This window comes from Rousettus aegyptiacus, unplaced genomic scaffold (genome assembly GCF_014176215.1).
Source record: "Rousettus aegyptiacus isolate mRouAeg1 unplaced genomic scaffold, mRouAeg1.p scaffold_m13_p_13, whole genome shotgun sequence".
In the NCBI taxonomy this organism is placed as follows: domain Eukaryota; kingdom Metazoa; phylum Chordata; class Mammalia; order Chiroptera; family Pteropodidae; genus Rousettus; species Rousettus aegyptiacus.
In genome coordinates, this window is record NW_023416288.1 from 24533679 (window position 1) to 24550871 (window position 17193).

Consider the following 17193-nt stretch of genomic DNA (forward strand, 5'->3'; position numbering starts at 1 on the left):
CATCTGTTGATTCATAGCGTGCTAACCAATAAATGTTCTTATCTCTGTAGCTGTGCAGGAATAACATGACTGTGCAAAACTGCTTGTTATTTTACAATTAGAGCTCAGCCTCTGGATAGGAATCAGCTGAGTAGGTGCCGGCAACAGTAAGTGCTGCTTCCTGCTTAGAGCCTAGGAATCCTGTTTTTCTGTTCAAGAATTCTACAATAGAGCTGATAACTCCGAAGTCCCTCGTTCCGCAAAACAAATGACCTGCAAGACCAGTGGTTTGAAAATTCCTCCCACAGATATCGCTTCCTGCAACACTATTATTTTTAAATTTTGCAGGGCGTGGGTGACCACTTTTTACCTTCAAGTCTGCAGAGACCAAGATAAATCGGAGAGCACAGGACAGCAGCTGTGCTTCCGCGTTTTAGGACGACGGAAGAAGGGCGCATGCGTAGTGCAGGCTCCCAGGCCTCACTCCTACGGGAGCGCTCTGCGCACGCGCAGTCGCAGGTTAAACCGGGGCTGGGCATCAGCTGATGCTGTTGTTATGCTGCCCTTCCCCCCCGACTCCGGGGCCACCCCGCTGTAGGCTTGTCGCTCCAGCGGTGGCACCCCGGTCTGTGGACTCCGTGACCCTGTCCTCGGGCCTGTCCGCGCTGGAGCAGCTCAGGACTGCGCAGCGCTCCGCGTGCGGGTGAGCGATCACAGACGCGCAGCCCCCCAGCTCCCCTTCCAGAGCTGGGCCGGGCGGAGGAGATGGTGGAGGGGAGGCCGCGAGGAGCTGGGTCTGCCTGGCGCGGGCGGAAGCGCACAAGGCTGTGTTGATGGAGGTGTTATGTCACCTCTTACCCCGACCCAGACTCTTGCCAAGGAGCTCGCGGCTTCCGCTTAAGCCCGTCGCACGGGGTTGATTCCAGACCCCCAAACACCTTGTGCGGCCAGGTAGCCCCTGATTTTGCTATTCTTGAATTTGGTTGCACGGTTGCCTAGATTTTACCATTAACCTTTCCAACGTATGCTGGGTTTTGTTTTGTTTGTTTAGTTTATGAAAGGGACTGTCTTCCTTCGTTATCACAGAAGATGACCTATTTAGACGGAGTGCTATACTTTTTGTTTTCTTTCCATACTGAGTCTGAGATCGGTATATTGTTTTGAGTAAATTTAAAGATTGTGATTAAAAACATTGAGCACGGGGAAGAGAGTGGGGCCTAGCATCTCTTTATACACCAACCAGTCTTCAGGAATAAAGGTGGTTAAATTTATCCGTGCTCTGGGGAAAATCCAGTAGAGTAGAGCAGGGATGCCCAGTACATGACAAAATCTGGTGCTTGTTCATAGCCTTGATGAAACAAACACCTGTCAGAGGCCGACTATCGAGGCAAATGTTAGGTGAGGCCCAGACGGAGCCGCTGGTTTTGCCTTCTGTGCCTTTTCTCCCTAAGGCATTCCAGTTTGGGGACAGTGGTGTTAATCCACCCCTGAAACACTGTGACTGAGAAATATTGGTTTGACAGGGATTTAATGTCACTGAAATAAATCAAAAAAAGATAATGCATTTGTAGAAATCATAAATCATTTGTTTTTAAATTTATGTGGACAACATGTACACAGATATTGTAAAATAGTGAAAATAAGCATCATTATTTATCATTCTACAATTTTAAGTTTGTCTACTAGTTGTATAGGTTTTTATTTATTTATTTTTCCTGCAAATTACACTGTGTGAGTGACCCCCAACACATGGATGGAACTCCAGTTTTAAAAAGTAAACTTTTTTCATACTACAAGATAAATTGAATTACTTTTAATGTGAGTTTTCTTTATGTAAGGCAACGAGAATTTTTAAAAGAAACGTCTCTCTGTATGTAGATCTATAATCTATTTTTAGAAACTGATAAAAGGTATGTGATGACATTTAGAAAGAGAAAAAATATTTTTAAATTCTTCTTTATCCCTTTATTAATTTTCCCTCAATATCAGCAGATTGGAGCATATCACTTAATTTTTCATTCTTAAAATAGTATTACCATAACTGCAACATTACTGTTACTTACCTCCAGAGGTTATTTTTGTGTATATACTGGTACTAATTACATTTAGATACCTAAAATTTATATTTAATTTTCCCTGTGTTATTTTGATAGTATCATTCTAAAATTTTGCAGTTAAACGTTCCAAATTTTCCCACTTTGTATTGAAAAATTGTATTCAATATTTTGGAATATTAATTTAATAGTTTTACCTGCCGCCTGCAAAATGAAAGAAAAATCTGTAGAATTTGGCTTTTGAGTTGTTTTTGTTGCAAGTGTTTAAATGTGTAAAGCAAGAAATGTGAGGATGAGAAAGATTGTGAATTTATTGATCACAAAGGGGCTTAAATTTTAAAAGGATGAAAAATACTAGTTTGAACTTACTCAGTGATACATACCGTACCTAGCGGTAATATGCCCAGAGCAACTTTTACCTTCAGTGCTAATTGGCTTAAAAGTGGAATGTGTTTTCGTTTTAGTCTAAAAAACTGAAGACTAATGATACTTTTCAAAAAACCCTAAGGAATTGTAGACATCAGTCAAAGTTTAATATTGTTTGAAAGTCCATTCTTTCCACAAGTCTGATATATCAACTCGTAATATTTTGTTAGGAATAACTTTGATCTCTAGTAAAAATTACTCCCTTGTTTCAGACATTACTTTGAGTATAATTCTAATCCCCAAAGTAGTTTGAACATTCCTTTAAATTTTTTTCTAAATCAATTAGATTGGTGTAAATATCTCATAATGTCCTTGAAAATACACTTTTTTCCCTAAAGTTTACAGTAAGGTTATTCTTTTCCTTTAGACATGGGGAAGTCTTTTTCTCATTTGCCTTTGCATTCAAATAAAGAAGATGCTTATGGTGGAGTTGCATCAACTGAAAATATGAGGAATGGATTGGTTAATAGTGAAGTCCATAATGAAGATGGAAGAAATGGAGATGTCTCTCAGTTTCCATATGTGGAATTTACAGGAAGAGATAGTGTCACTTGCCCCACTTGTCAAGGAACAGGAAGAATTCCTAGGGGTATGTGTTAATTTCATTGTTTTCCCTTAAAATAATTATTCCAGGCATTTGCACAAGAAGAACTACATGAAGAGGGATGGCATATGAAGATGAGCCAAACAGGGAGGAAAAAAAATTAGTTGGTAGTACATCACAGGGGATGTCAGAAGGGAAAAAACCCCACATGCTGTTTGTAGGCTACTTGAGTAGCAGTGGCAACAATAGAAACAATAAAATTACCTTGTGCCGTTCTCATTTTCTGCTTGGTGGAAGTCGATATGTGACTGGAGTGACCCCAAGTGAAGGAAAAAGTGACAATGTAAGATGTACCAGAGTCTCTGATAAATGCCTTGGGTTGGCCTTAGAATGTGATGGTTTTCCCTTTGCAGGCATAGTAACTGAAGATAAAAGGATTATTTTAGTTGAAAGTATTAATATACCAGGCTGGGGGAAGGGAAAGAATTATCTGGATATATTTTCAAAGTATGTCCAATGGGTTTTTTTAGCAGCTTGGAAGTGTGTTGTGGATAGTATGAAATCAAGGATGACTCCAAAGGTGTTTTTGTCTGAGCAAGTGGAAGAATGGGGTAGCTGTTTGTTAGAGCGTGTGTATGTCAGTGGAGAAATCAGGAGCTCTGTTTTAGTGATGTATGCTTGGAGATGTATATTTGACACCTAAGTGGATATGTTCAGTTATAAGGGCCTAGAATTCAAGTGCAGGATGTAGGAGGCTGCCGTCATCGGTATTTAGGTGAGTTGGATGAGAACACCAAGTTCATTGGTGTGAATAGAAAAAAGGAGACCCTAGCACTTAACCCTGTGGCATTTTAAAGTCAGTTATGTGGGAAAGAATTAACAAAGACACTGAAAAAGAACAGCTAGAATAAAAGGAAATCTCTGCATCCGTGGCATCCTGGAAAATAAATGTAGAACATAAACCAAGGAAGAAAGAGTGATGAACTATGTTAGATGCTATGGATAGATCAATTAATGAGGACTGAGAATGAACCATTGGATTTGGTGATGTAGAGGCCACTGGAGATCTTTAAAAGAACAGTTTTAGAGTCCTGCATATCATGTATAGAGTGGGATCGAGAGAGCATAGGAGGAATGAAGTTATACAGTAGGAAGATAGTTTTTTGTTGAGTTTTTCTGTATAGAAAAGGAGAGAGATGGAGGGGGGCTATGAGATCAGGATGGGAATTTTTAAAGATAGAGTGAATAATATGTGTGTATGCTAATTACTAGGCACAGGTACCGAGGGCTATACTTGCCTGCACTTTACTCTTAGTGACAAAGGACAAGGTAGAGTGTGTGAACCCAGAAGTAGCTTGGTGGGTGGATGTGGCTGTAGGAACTTGTAGGAGTTCTGTTTGCCTCAGCATCAGCTGAGAGTGATGCTAGGGAAGAAGGTTTCAAAATAGTTGAAGTTGTGAAATTGTAGTCTTGGAATGTCAAATTGAAAGTGAACTAGGGAAGTATAGCATGATTGTTGGCATTATTAAGGGCCACTTGAGATGAGAGATCTAAAGTGAGACCAATGACCATAGTTGTATGTTTTCCTTTATGCACATTTAGCTGTGTGAATGCAGGCATAGTAATTTAAGAGTTGGTTTTAACCAGGATTGCAGTTTAGCCATATGAATACCACCAAACAAAATTAGATGTGCGTGTGCATGCACATATATATACACACACACATATATAATATACAGATGTATATAGGATGCGTATATATATGTATGTATGTATACACATACAGATATGTAATATGTGTATTTATATGTGGGTGTGGTAGGGTAGTGTATAAATGAGGGAAGAGTTGTGGAGAAGGCCGGAAGAAATAATAGAAGCATTATGGAGGGCTTTAAAAGAGAATTTGACAATGGTGCTTTAATAGTTAATACAAAGAGCCAAGTTCTGATAAGATTGGAAAATTTACATTTAAAGATCCATTTGTCCATTAACATATATGAATATAACTCAACCCAAGAAATAAATGATGGATTTTGCAGTGATGAGAGAGGTGCGGCCTGGAAGAATCCTGGAGCATGAGACATGGTGTCGGTTTTGATTTTCAGGGGGGTGGTGTAGGAACCTCTGTAGTTACAAGAGTTTCAAGACACAGTGGAAGCAATATGTTTCTTTTGCTCTCATCCAGATAGCTAAATCAGAGTCTTAATGGAAAACTATAGGGTTGAAGGGAGACCTGAAAAAGTCAGGTCTTTCGAAAGCTGGAACTTTTTAGTTAGTGTTTTTTGATTTTTGAGGTTTTTTTGTGTTTGTTTATTTGTTTGTTTGTTTTTTATTGAAAGAATTATTCGTTCTCATTCTTTATACTATTTCAAATAGCTAGACATCTAGGTATTACAAAAACATAAGATCTGCTCTAGAACCCAAATTCTACTTGATGATTTTTAAAGATTTTGAGAGCGGTTTACTAAAGGAATGAGAGCCAGGTGGGTGGTATTCTCATCTTTCCAAATGAGACTTTGATGAGGAGCCACTATATATTTAATTAATCATGTTAATAAAATTTTAAACCTACTTCTTTCACTTTTAGGGCAAGAAAACCAGCTAGTGGCATTGATTCCATATAGTGATCAGAGATTAAGGCCAAGGAGAACGTAAGTGATTACAAGAAAATAGAAGTTTTTGGGGGGGTTTGCATTTTTTGCTTTACAAATTATGTATAATCATTAACTTTAGGTAACACTGTTAAAAGGAAAAATGCTATCAAGTTGTTGAATTATGATCTCATGCTTTGTGTTATAAAAAAAAAAAAAATTTGGTGGTTGGGGTTGCTCTTGAAAGCTGCATAGTATCTGATTCTTCTCAAATCTGTTTATTAAAACAGATAAACCTAGAATAGCAGTAGGAAACAGAAACAGAGGCAAAATGTTTATTTTTTAAAAAAAATGGGCGTTAAGGTATTCTCACCAGCCCCAAAATAAAAGTTGGTATTCACAACATGACAGCAAGGACCCAAACATGCTTAAGCAGCTGTGTGGAGGTTGTAAAGGAAAACAAAAAGAGAGTTCCTAAGAGTCCTAAGACCCCTGATACCCATAGCAAATACTTCGCCTAAAAAGAAGAGGATCCCACTCAGAGGACTTCTAGAAAATACCTCTGAAAAGAACCCGTTAAAACAGGAAGGAGGACTTTGCTTACTGTTGCTTAGAGAAGCACAAAAAAGGCCACAGAGAACCACTAAGGGTCATGAGAAGATCAGAAGGAACTGGACCATCCTAATCCCTCAAAAACCTTAGAGAAATCAACTTAAATTCTCACAAAAGGATAGGAACATCCTAAGGAAAATCCTGCTGGGGGTAGAATCCAGTTTCCACAGTGCAAAAATATGGATAAAGGAGAAAAAAGGTTCAGAAACTAGAGAAGCAATCTCAGAAGTGGATATACAAAGTGACCATCTTTTTTAGTACCTTTTGTAACAACAGTGGATGGCGGTAAATTGAGGGTGAAGCTAATGAGACATGTAGCTCTGACAATTTTTTTTTAAGGGCTTCAGAGGTGGTTCTGATGAGTAGTCAGTTTAGGGAATCATGAAAGCAAAATTCACATGTGAAAATTCTGCTTTAGTGAATTCAGAAGGGAGTCTTGAAATCTATATTTTTATAAAGTGCCCTGTCTTGATTCTGACATGCAGCCCAATGTGGGAATCACTGCAGTAATATGTTATCTCTAATAAGTCTGAAATCCCAGGAATAATAATGTAAATACGTCTTTTAAGGACATTTTAACACTTAATAGACTCAGACCCAACCCTATTTTAAAAAGCTGGTAAGGTAGATCTTATCCAGCTGGCATTATAGGGGAAAAATTAAGTTGAAAATATTCTCTAAATGTTTTATTATGTAATTTTTGATGTACATATATTTAAATACTCCATTTTCCTTTTCAGAAAATTGTATGTGATGGCTTCTGTGTTTGTCTGTCTGCTGATATCTGGATTGGCTGTATTTTTCCTTTTCCCTCGGTCAATCGATGTGAAATATATTGGCGTAAAATCAGCATATGTCAATTATGATTTCAAAAAACGTATGATATATTTAAATATCACGGTAAGTAAAAAGCTTTATTAAAAATACTTTACTGCATTCCTCTATGGCATTTAGCAGCACCTTTGTCCCTGTTGAAAGAATGGTAACGGTGACACTGATTGGTTTGCTTTCTGTATATCTACTCTGTTAACCTTTTCATTTCTGGTTCTGCTGAAAGTGGCAAATAATAAATACTGGCAATGTATGTACAGAATCATTTAGCATTTGACGATGCCTTTGGGACAGTAAAATGAACTAAACAATTAATTGCTGGCAAAAACACTTATAGTCTGTTTGCTTGCCAACTTTTAACTTAGAATAGCTCCTAGCAAGTTGATTTGATAGATGTTATAAATGTAACGTTTACAATTCCCTTGCATTTTGTAAAATATAGTTTTTGCCATCTTTAACAGATCATTCCTTTATTGTGTTTGAAGATAAACTGCAAGTGATTGTTTCATTTATTTTGTAAATTAGTATGTGTAAAACATCATCTGTGGTTTCCATGATTATGCCATTGGCAGTCATTTATGGCTTCAGGTCTCAAGGTATATCTGTATGGTAGTAATTTGTTTGGAAGAGTGATATATTGGACTTGATTATCCTTATAGAAGTGGTCGATATGCTAAGAGTTGAGCATTTCTTAAAGTAGAGGTGTTTCTGGTGGTGGTTGGGTTGAGGGAGTTTTGTGGAGACAGAGAGTAAAAGGGAATGGTATGTTAAAGTGGAATTACTACTTAATTACAGGAAAAAGAAAACTCCCACGGGTCCATGTATCCTCATTGCTGTCAAAAATTGTCAATCTAAGGGCTTTTAAAAAAACTGGAAAAAAATATACACGAGCCTAAAACATAACAGTGTAAGTCATTTCATATGACTGGGGAATTTTTGATAGTTATTTCCCCATTTTAATCCCCATTTGGAATAAGGAGAATATTTTCCTCTTTCGTACAGTGTTTAAAACAGTGTCCAGATTTTTTTTGCCAATCTCCAGACATTCGCTTTTAAATTCTAGAAAGTATATTTAAATGTCAGTATTCTACTTTATTTAAATAATTATTCAGGAATTCTCACATTTTGGCATTCTAGCACCTAACTAAATTGAGAAGAGACTGAACATTAAATATGAGATAGAATGAACATTAGCTTCAGCTAGATGACCATGAGATAAGAGGCTGAGATTTCTGCAGCCAACCAGGTGCTGGTGCTCAGAGCAAGCAGGCCTGTCACTGCGAAAGTCCACTTGCGGACAAGGCCCCTTTAAGAGGCATTTGCCTCTGTGTCACTTGGCTGCTTGGGACCAGGCAGCCTCACAACTTTGCCCCCTCCTACTTTCTACCATTACAGGTTGATTATTTCTCTCCCTAGTTGTAGGGCTTTCATTGTTGTTTGCTCTGTATTTCTGTCACAACTTTGATTTGGTTGCAAGAGAGATGAACAAAGCCTTTACCATCTACACCATTTTTTCCTGTCTCTCCAATTTATTGTAAACAAAAAGTTTAAAGTACTATTTAACATTTTAAGTGGCCAGCCTTATATTTATTAGAATAGGAGATGGCTTACTAATACAGTCACTTCGTATTAGAATAGGGAGTAGCTTACTAATATAGTCAGTAAAGACATCTACATATTAACATTTAGTAAAAATTATGACGAAATTTCAAATTATTTTTATTCAATTTTTGCTAAGGCCACAAATAACATTTTCTAAAATTTGTTTTTCTATAGTCCTGCAGCATATATTTTATGAGCCTATTTTTTTTAATTGTATGTTTGTTACAACATACGATATGCATAGTACTCATGCATAAAACTAATCAGTTCATTCAATATTCTTTGACATTTTTAAAATATTTCTCCTATCAAACAAAGCATGGCCACAACTGGTCATTTTCTTTATTAATTTTGATTACATATTTGTGCTTATTTTCAGATGACTTGTACATATTCTACCTCCTTTCTTTTTCAGAACACACTAAATATAACGAATAATAACTATTATTCTGTCGAAGTCGAAAACATCACTGCACAAGTTCAGTTTGCAAAAACAGTTATTGGAAAGGCACGCTTAAACAACATAACTAATATTGGCCCACTGGATATGAAGCAAGTAAGTTTCAGTCATGAAATACTTTGGAGAAGTTAATGAGTTTAACTTTGTGATCATATTAGCTTGAGGGAAATGGGGTTTTCCTCAAAACCCCATTGACATTGAAACGTATCTAATGCTTGTCTAAGACAAACTCTTAGCATCAGACTCATAAAGGTAGATATTTCTGATCTCTTTGAAATTATGAAATACTTGATATTTTTATCCTATTCTCTATTGGTTTAATTTCATTTTTTGTTTTTCAGATTGATTACACTGTACCTACTGTCATAGCAGAGGAAATGAGTTATATGTTGTAAGTTCTGATTTTTTAATGATTTTTTTCATTAAATTATAAAGTATGAAGAATTGAATATATGTATATTTATTCTCTCATAATCTTAGCAGTCAGAAGACTACATTTCGGAATATTCCTTCTGGCCTCTGCTCATTTCTCTTCTCCCTTTACAACATATTTAAACATTTGGGTACATGAACCATTCATATAAAATTTGTTTTTAATTATTTTACTTTTCAAAATTAGGATCTTATGTACCATATTACTTTTTGTTAATTATGTTATGAAAACCATATTCGCATATATTCTAGTATGTTTTGATATTTTATTGTAGGAGTACTAACAACATTGATAATGTGTAAGGCTCCATTGGTTTGAAGTTCTAAATTGGTTCTAAATGATTATTAACTCTTGTGAAATAAAAAGTAATGGTAAATTTTCACTGTCTTTTGCTATCAGCCTGATGTAGAACAAACAAGTTAGTAAAACTTCGAAATGTGAATAGGAAGTAGATGTAGGTTTAGTCCATGTTAAAACAACTCTACAACTTCTGTACTAGGGAAGAATATATATTTCTAGAATAAGAAGTTACGAAAATATTAATCATTATTTGAGGTATAGAAAATGCTCAACCAATAAATGCTTACTTATTATTATATCTTAATAGTCTCTGTTAGCTTTACCATAATAAGAATCATAATTAAATTTTTAAGTTTGTAATCCCATAGGTTGCATTTATTCACATTGTTCTTTCTTTAACAGTGATTTCTGTACGCTGAAATCCATCAAAGTGCATAACATAGTACTCATGATGCAGTGAGTATGAATATTTTTTTGAAAGAGATATTTCTTTGTTCAAACTTAAGAATTATAATATTGGCTTAGAGCATACATAGCATCTTTACAAATGCCATCTCAATTGAGTTTTGAGCCTTAGAAGAGTGCCTTGAAGTTGAATAGATATTATCCCACTTTACAAATGAAGAAATGAGAGCTCAAGAAGTAGTAAAGGATCATGTGGCTGCTAAACAGTGAATCTGGACCTTGTAAGAACTCAAGAAAATTGCAGGGGTTGGGATTGAGAGGAAGGCTGAGCTTCAACCTCCAGTTCCTTCCTGTGTGTGGTAAATGATCATTAGTGAGAAGTAATGTTACTGGTGTGTAAATCAGGTGTTATCCTAAGCTGTTAAAACATTGTAGGTTTGATATTTGGGCCATTAGCTAACATTTGATTAACTCTTTTCCTATGATGAGAGAACTGTATGATCATTTTTAATACTATAATTAACATATTTTAACCAAAGATAGGTGTTTTTTAAAAAAATTGCATTTGTTGTATAAATTATTTGGATGCAGCTTGCTTAGCCAGCACTTTTGTTGTCTGTAGAGGATATATTACCTAAGAGGCCCATGTCCAAAATACGAAGTTACCATTAATCAAATAATCTCTCTCTGGAGAAAATTTCGATATATAAAAGTATTCTCACTTTAGAAAAGTTTCTTATGACTATTCAATGTTTCTTCCTATTTTATCTATAGAGTCACTGTAACAACAACATACTTTGGACACTCTGAGCAGATATCCCAGGAGAGGTACCAGTATGTCGATTGTGGAAGGAACACAACTTATCAGTTGGGGCAGTCTGAATATCTAAATGTACTGCAGCCACAGCAATAAAAACTGAAAAAAAAAAAAAACTTTAAATTTACAAATAAATACATGTCACCCTTGATTAGCAGTATGAATTGAATTTCAAGTTATTGGGTTGTCAGCCATTAAGGTTACTAACCATAATGTGATTTTTAGCTTATAACACCTGGAAGCCACAACTACTTGGCTCAAATACATCTAAGAGTAATTAATTTGATTTATTTTGTAAAATCATATTTTAAATGAGATGTTTATCTTAAACTTTTATTTTAAGGAAGAAATATGTGTTTGAGAAGGTAGGGTAAAAAGACTTAAACATTATTTCTTTAACAAATTTATTTTTACATGAAAACAATATATTTACAATGTGGTTCGATCAAAGTTTTCACTTCTATATCCCAGATCTGCTTATTTCAAAGTAAAAATTTTCACTTGTCAGCTGAAATTTCTGATTAGAGCTAATATTTATGTATTTTTGTGCTTAGTCAGAATGTAAACTTCACAGTGGATTTTTTGAAATTTATCCTTTATTTGGATAAAAGCAAGTGATATATTTATAAAATTACTATTGGGATAAAAATGGTAATTTCCATTTTTTTTTAACGATTAATATGTTTGATTGTTTGTAGTTCTTTTTACATGTGTTTTCCACAGGCTCTAAATTAAATATAGTATGGTCTGAATTGACCCTAAAAATATTTCATAAATTTAACAGGTGTACGGCAAGTTTTTCATAACTAAATCTAACTCTTCTAGAAGGAAATTATTGCCTTCTGTTACATTACATTAAATGAAATGTGTTTAAGAGAAATGTTTCAGCATTTTTTGTATACTAAAAACCAAAAAGGATTAGTATTGGGCCAATGGCCAAGAGGTAATAGTACTACCATGTAGACTGTTAAAGTTCAAATTGTCCCACTTCCCCCAGAATTTTAGAAACTAGAAGTCTGGGAGATACTGTATCAGCTGAAGTTGGGTGATATTCTAAGTACTGTGTAAGTACTATTCATCTTTTAATTATTGTGTGAGATGGAACATATGCCAACTTGCAAAATGTGCATAATTTCATTATGTAATGGTTCGTTTTATGCATAAAATCAAGCAAGCCATGTCTTGTATGTTTTGTCTTATATTTCCTTGTAGAACTAAAGTAAGATTTTGAAAAATGATTTGAAATGCTTGCTGACTTCACCTTGCTCAGAATTTTGAGTGATGGCATCACTGAGTAGATTCTAACCTATGATCTTAATTGTGAACAGAGAATAATGTAAAATATGAAACTATGTGGGCACTTACTCTTTGTTTATGTAATATATTAGCCTCCATCATAACACATTTAGTAAATATCCAAGTTGAGCAGTTCTGTAATTATAACTGTTGTTATGTTATTATTCATGTAACAAAACATGATAGTGAAATGAATAGAAGTGCCCCAAAATGCTATTTTTTAATCCACTTGTAACTGTTACTCTTGTAATTGTGTATGACAAAATTTGTAAAAATTTTAGCATGAAAAATAAAAATTGTATCAGTCAAGTCTCTTGGTCATGCTTTCGAAATTCTCTTGACATAAATCCATGTAGATACTGAAAATCCTTTAGCTTAAAGCTCCTAAGTCCTTATAGTCTTTGCCTCAACTCCACTTCAGCATCATCTTTGATTTCTTTTTCCTTCATCCACTTAGTTTCCAATCCATTGTTGAATTCTGTCTTTTCAACCTCTGTAATATGTCTGAAATCTGTCTTATACTTGCAATCTCTGTTGCTATTATTCCCTAATTTTTTTTTTTTTTTTTTTTTTTTACTGAAAAAAAGCCCAAGTTTTTACTATAGTGTTAAGAACATCATTTTCTGGCCACAATCTAAATTCACAATATTATTTCCCATCATTACCCCTCACCCATAATCCAGCCAGATCAAGATGTTTGCCATTCCTTGGAAACAGTTCATTCCTTTATTAATACTTTGCTCATTTTGGTTCTTTTTTCCTAGAAAATTATTTAATCTTTTTTTCAATGCCCAGCTCATGTCTCATTTACTCAAACATTTGGAGACTTTTCCCTGAATGTGTACCAGGTTTGCTCTACCTAGCCAAGTTCTCAAAGAAGAAAGAAAAATCATTAGCAAATTCATGAGGGTTTTCTGGTAGATTTTGATTCCTTTGATAAGTGGTTTTTCAGTATTTTTTTTTAATTGTGAAACTAGTTTTTAGACATCTTTTTACAGAACCCCAATATGTGACAAAATGTCATTGCTTTGATTTAATTGTGAGCAGAAGACCTGCTGTCCCAGACTGATCATCTTTTTCATTGGCCTAGAGTGTGGCGTACAGCCACTTCTTTATTGGTAACTAAACCGTTTTGGTTTTTGACTGAAAGACGTTTCACACCTGAGCAAACACAAGCTTAAACATATATTTTATGTTTTATAAGTATCTTTAGAAATGACAATGAAGGGGGAAAACAAATATAATTCCTAATCTAGTGATTTTTACATATATTTAAAATAGTTTTCAAAAGGATCTTAAGATTTGAAACTTTAGTCAATGTATTTCATCTTAAAGCAATTTTATAATAAAGATGCCAATGTTTATTTTCATTACAGGAATTTCATATTCATGAATAGAATATACAGATAATAGCATTGAAAACATTTATTCAAAAGAAATTAGAATTACAAAGAATTCTAATCCTAAATCTGCTTTAGATATTTAATTCTTAAATTTTAAAGGATTCGCTTCCCAAACGAACAAAACTGATTTTTCTGCCTTGTTGATAATTTGTGAACAATTATTTCTACTGCGAATAAATACAAATGGAGACATCAGTGGTATCTAAAAACTCAAAGTTAATAATAAGGTTTACATCAGATTTTTTTTCATAGGGAATGTTTACCCAAATGTAAACTTTATATCTGAAATTATTTGAGTAAAAAGTCTTTTATCCCAAAAGTTATTCACATATAAATTGTAATTTTTAAAGTTAGACCCTTATTTATATACTGCTTTTAATTATATCCTTGCCAGATAACTTCTATGCTTTTTAAATTAAGCCATATAGAATTTCCTAACATTATGTTATTTGGATATTCATGTTATTTGTCACAATTAAAAGCATAACCTTCAATGTCTTTTTCTTACTAACATACTTACCGATTGTTCTATAAGCCTGTCCCTGGTTTAAAAAAAAAAAAAAAAAGAAATAGAAATGCTTTCAACAACCTAACCATGGAATTTCCATTATTTTTGTGCTTTTTTCCCCCATAGCATCTATCATAATGAAAATGCTACACATATTTACTTATTTATTTGTTTATTGTCTGTATACCCATATTATAACGTAGTAAACATGAGAACAGATTCACGTCTACTAACTGCTGCAGCACTAATTATCACTCAAATATTTATCAATGAAAGAAAACCTTCAAATAGCATTCTTCAACTTTTATAGAATCTAAAAAAAAGTTTTAATATATTCAATGTCTTTCATATACCAATATGAAAACATTGTTTAGCATTTTTTTGCAATAAAGTTTTTAATTAAGGCATGTGTGGTACTTTTTTTAGACATAATGCATTTGCACACAATAGACCACAGTATAGTATAAACATTAATATACATTGGGAAACCCAAAAATTCATGCAACTCACTTTTTTGTGATACTTTATTGCATTGGTCTGGGACTCGCAATATTCCCAAGGTATGCCTGTATATACAAGGCACTGTATTTGGTACTACAGGGGATACAAAGAGGAAAGTAATACAGTCCCGACATCAAAAAAAGACAGTCCAGTGGCTATGAATAAAGTGCTCCTTCCACCTTGATCTCTTGGACGCTACCGTCCTCTTCAGTGTCCATCTCAGTTCTATGGTGGAGAACAGAGTTGGGTTACAACTATAACATCTGTGTGGGAGGAAATGGGAGAATGTGATAGGGGGTCATCTCAAGCTGTAAGTATGCTTGGTTGGTCCTAACTGGCTGAACAAATATTTTCTATGAATGAAATGAAAGGGAAATGTTGGGAAGCCCTGTGCTTTAAGGAGGTGGTAAACAGTTTCTCACTATTAATCCATTAGGAAGTATGACAGGAAGTATGTGGCGTATTTCACAAACTTTGATTAGAATAGACTGTAGTATTAACATTTTCCCTTAAATCAACTCTGAGCTTTAATTTAGGTCTGTTTTTATTATTATATGACTTATTGAAGGCAAAAAAAACATATGTCATGTTCCACATAACATTTCAGTCACCAAGGGACCACAGGTAGGCGTATGGTATACCATACAGCCTAGGTGCATAGTAGTCTATACTATCTAAGTGCACTGTGTGATGTTCACACAATGATGAAATTGCCTAATGATGCATTTCTTAAAATGTATCCCTGTCATTAAGCAGCAGTGACAGTATATGTATTCTTAATTTTGAGGAATAATAAGATAAAAACTGACTTCTGAGTCCAACTTCTGAGTCTTATATACCAATTCTGGGTATTTACACACACTAATTTACAAGGAAGTCAAAATGACTTTATATAGAATGAGTCACTTAAACATTCTTTTCAAAACAACATGATTTTAAGTGCTGGTAGGTTTATTTAAATTCTCTTTTCACTTTCTAGTTGTATGCAAGTTCATTCACCCATAGTGGTAAGCATTTCTATTTAGATTACCTAGAGCTCTAGAACAAATCTTGGCAGCAAGCTGCCACTTTGAATTGTTTTACAAACAACTATTTAAAGTTTTGAACAGTTTGCTGTAATAGGATTTCAGTTGAGCTGCAGATATTTTACCTTGACCAGTTGGCTGTATCCAGAATTAATTGAAACTCTAGTGCAAATAACATACATATTCATCTGTATTAATTTTCAAGGCTAAGTTACTTTGTGGCCGAAAAGTTGGAACATTACAGCAGCCTAGTAACCTTGTCTATTTACTCTTTCTATGGGCATTATTTTCTATTTCATATTACAGATAACATAATGATCTGATTATATGGGTTTGATTTTTCAGCCCACTCATAAATCTATGATCTTATGATTACATGTTTTTTAAAAAAAAGATAAGGCTAACACAAGCCCACACTTTGTAAATCAAATTTCTTATTTTCAGATATCAATTCTAATCAAAGTGAATTGAAATTGACACTTGAACTCACAAATAAAGAAATGTAAAATGGTGATTTTTTTCCCCATTCAGAATGGAAAATATTAAAGATTTATATTAACGCTTGGTGGCAAAAGTGTGGAAATGGTCCTTATTGTACACTCTTGGCAGAAGTCTGAACGTTGTTTTATTGGAGAGCAGTTTGTCATTCTCTCTCAATTTAAAATGTGTATTTACCTGAATTCAACAATTCTCTTTTCAGAATTTTTTCTTTCTATGTTATTTACATAAGTAAATAAACATAGAGGTATGGATTTCAAATTTTAGATATTAGTTTGAATGTAAATACTATAGTTTGTTCTTCCTAACCCAAACTATTTTTTTAAGAAAAGAAATAGCTCTCTATTTGAAAAACAAGAACTTAAAATTGACTAGAAACTAAAGAAATCTGTGAAAAAGAAACATAAAAAAAAAAGAAAAAGAATGCAGAGAGAGAGAGAAAGAGGGCGGGGGGCGGGGGAGATGGTTAATTAAATCATTGGCCACTGGCGATTGAACTCAATCTCTCTATATAAATGGGAGAATGTAGGCCATGCGATGATACCACTCTAAAAGATGGAAACAGGAGGTCAAAGGCCTGAAGGGGCAAAAGTGGAAGCAGGAGCCAAGAGAAACTTAGCGTGATCATCCTGGGATAAAACAATGGGGATTGTACCAAACATCTCCAAAATATAGAAAGCAAAAAGTGATATTGGACACAGAGAAATTGACAAGTAGACGATGCTAATGGGAGACATTTCTTTCCTTGAAACTGAAAGTTAAGGAAAACAGTTAAATACTCTAAACCAGAAAGTACATTTTTTTTTTCAAACACACATAAAACTTTGTCAGTTCGTTACTGTATGGATAGACCATAGGCAATTTCCACTCACCCTGAATGCAATACAACTAGGAATCAATAAAAAAAA

The 17193-nt window shown here is 34.4% G+C and overlaps 2 protein-coding genes across 3 annotated transcripts in view; one reads left to right on the plus strand and one right to left on the minus strand.

Moving 5' to 3' along the window:
* Nucleotides 1–427, minus strand: part of THSD7A (thrombospondin type 1 domain containing 7A) — a 603286-nt gene extending 602859 nt beyond the window's left edge. Inside the window, exon 1 of the mRNA XM_016160722.2 lies at nt 350–427. The gene's annotated coding sequence lies outside the window, so the exon portion shown is untranslated. The remainder of the gene's footprint in view (nt 1–349) is intronic.
* A 107-nt stretch (nt 428–534) lies between these two features.
* On the plus strand, nt 535–12659 carry TMEM106B (transmembrane protein 106B). 2 transcript variants are annotated; one of them, XM_016160725.2, is made up of 8 exons: nt 535–682; nt 2827–3048; nt 5591–5654; nt 6947–7106; nt 9055–9195; nt 9441–9490; nt 10235–10288; nt 11012–12659. In XM_016160725.2, the coding sequence occupies exons 2-8, from the start codon at nt 2829–2831 to the stop codon at nt 11148–11150; spliced, it is 828 nt and encodes a 275-aa protein (XP_016016211.1). In that variant the 5' UTR covers nt 535–682; nt 2827–2828; the 3' UTR covers nt 11151–12659. The 2 variants fall into 2 exon arrangements, with proteins under 2 accessions (XP_016016211.1, XP_016016212.1); XM_016160726.2 differs by lacking the exon at nt 535–682 and adding an exon at nt 786–930.
* Nucleotides 12660–17193: the final 4534 nt, after the last annotated feature.

Excerpts from the sequence above, each read along its gene's own strand:
- TMEM106B (XM_016160725.2), top strand. The coding sequence starts at position 2,829 with ATGGGGAAGTCTTTTTCTCATTTGCCTTTGCATTCAAATAAAGAAGAT. Across the intron at positions 3,049-5,590 it reads AACAGGAAGAATTCCTAGGG|GGCAAGAAAACCAGCTAGTG; the intron begins GTATGTGTTAAT and ends TTTCACTTTTAG. Across the intron at positions 5,655-6,946 it reads AGATTAAGGCCAAGGAGAAC|AAAATTGTATGTGATGGCTT; the intron begins GTAAGTGATTAC and ends TTTCCTTTTCAG.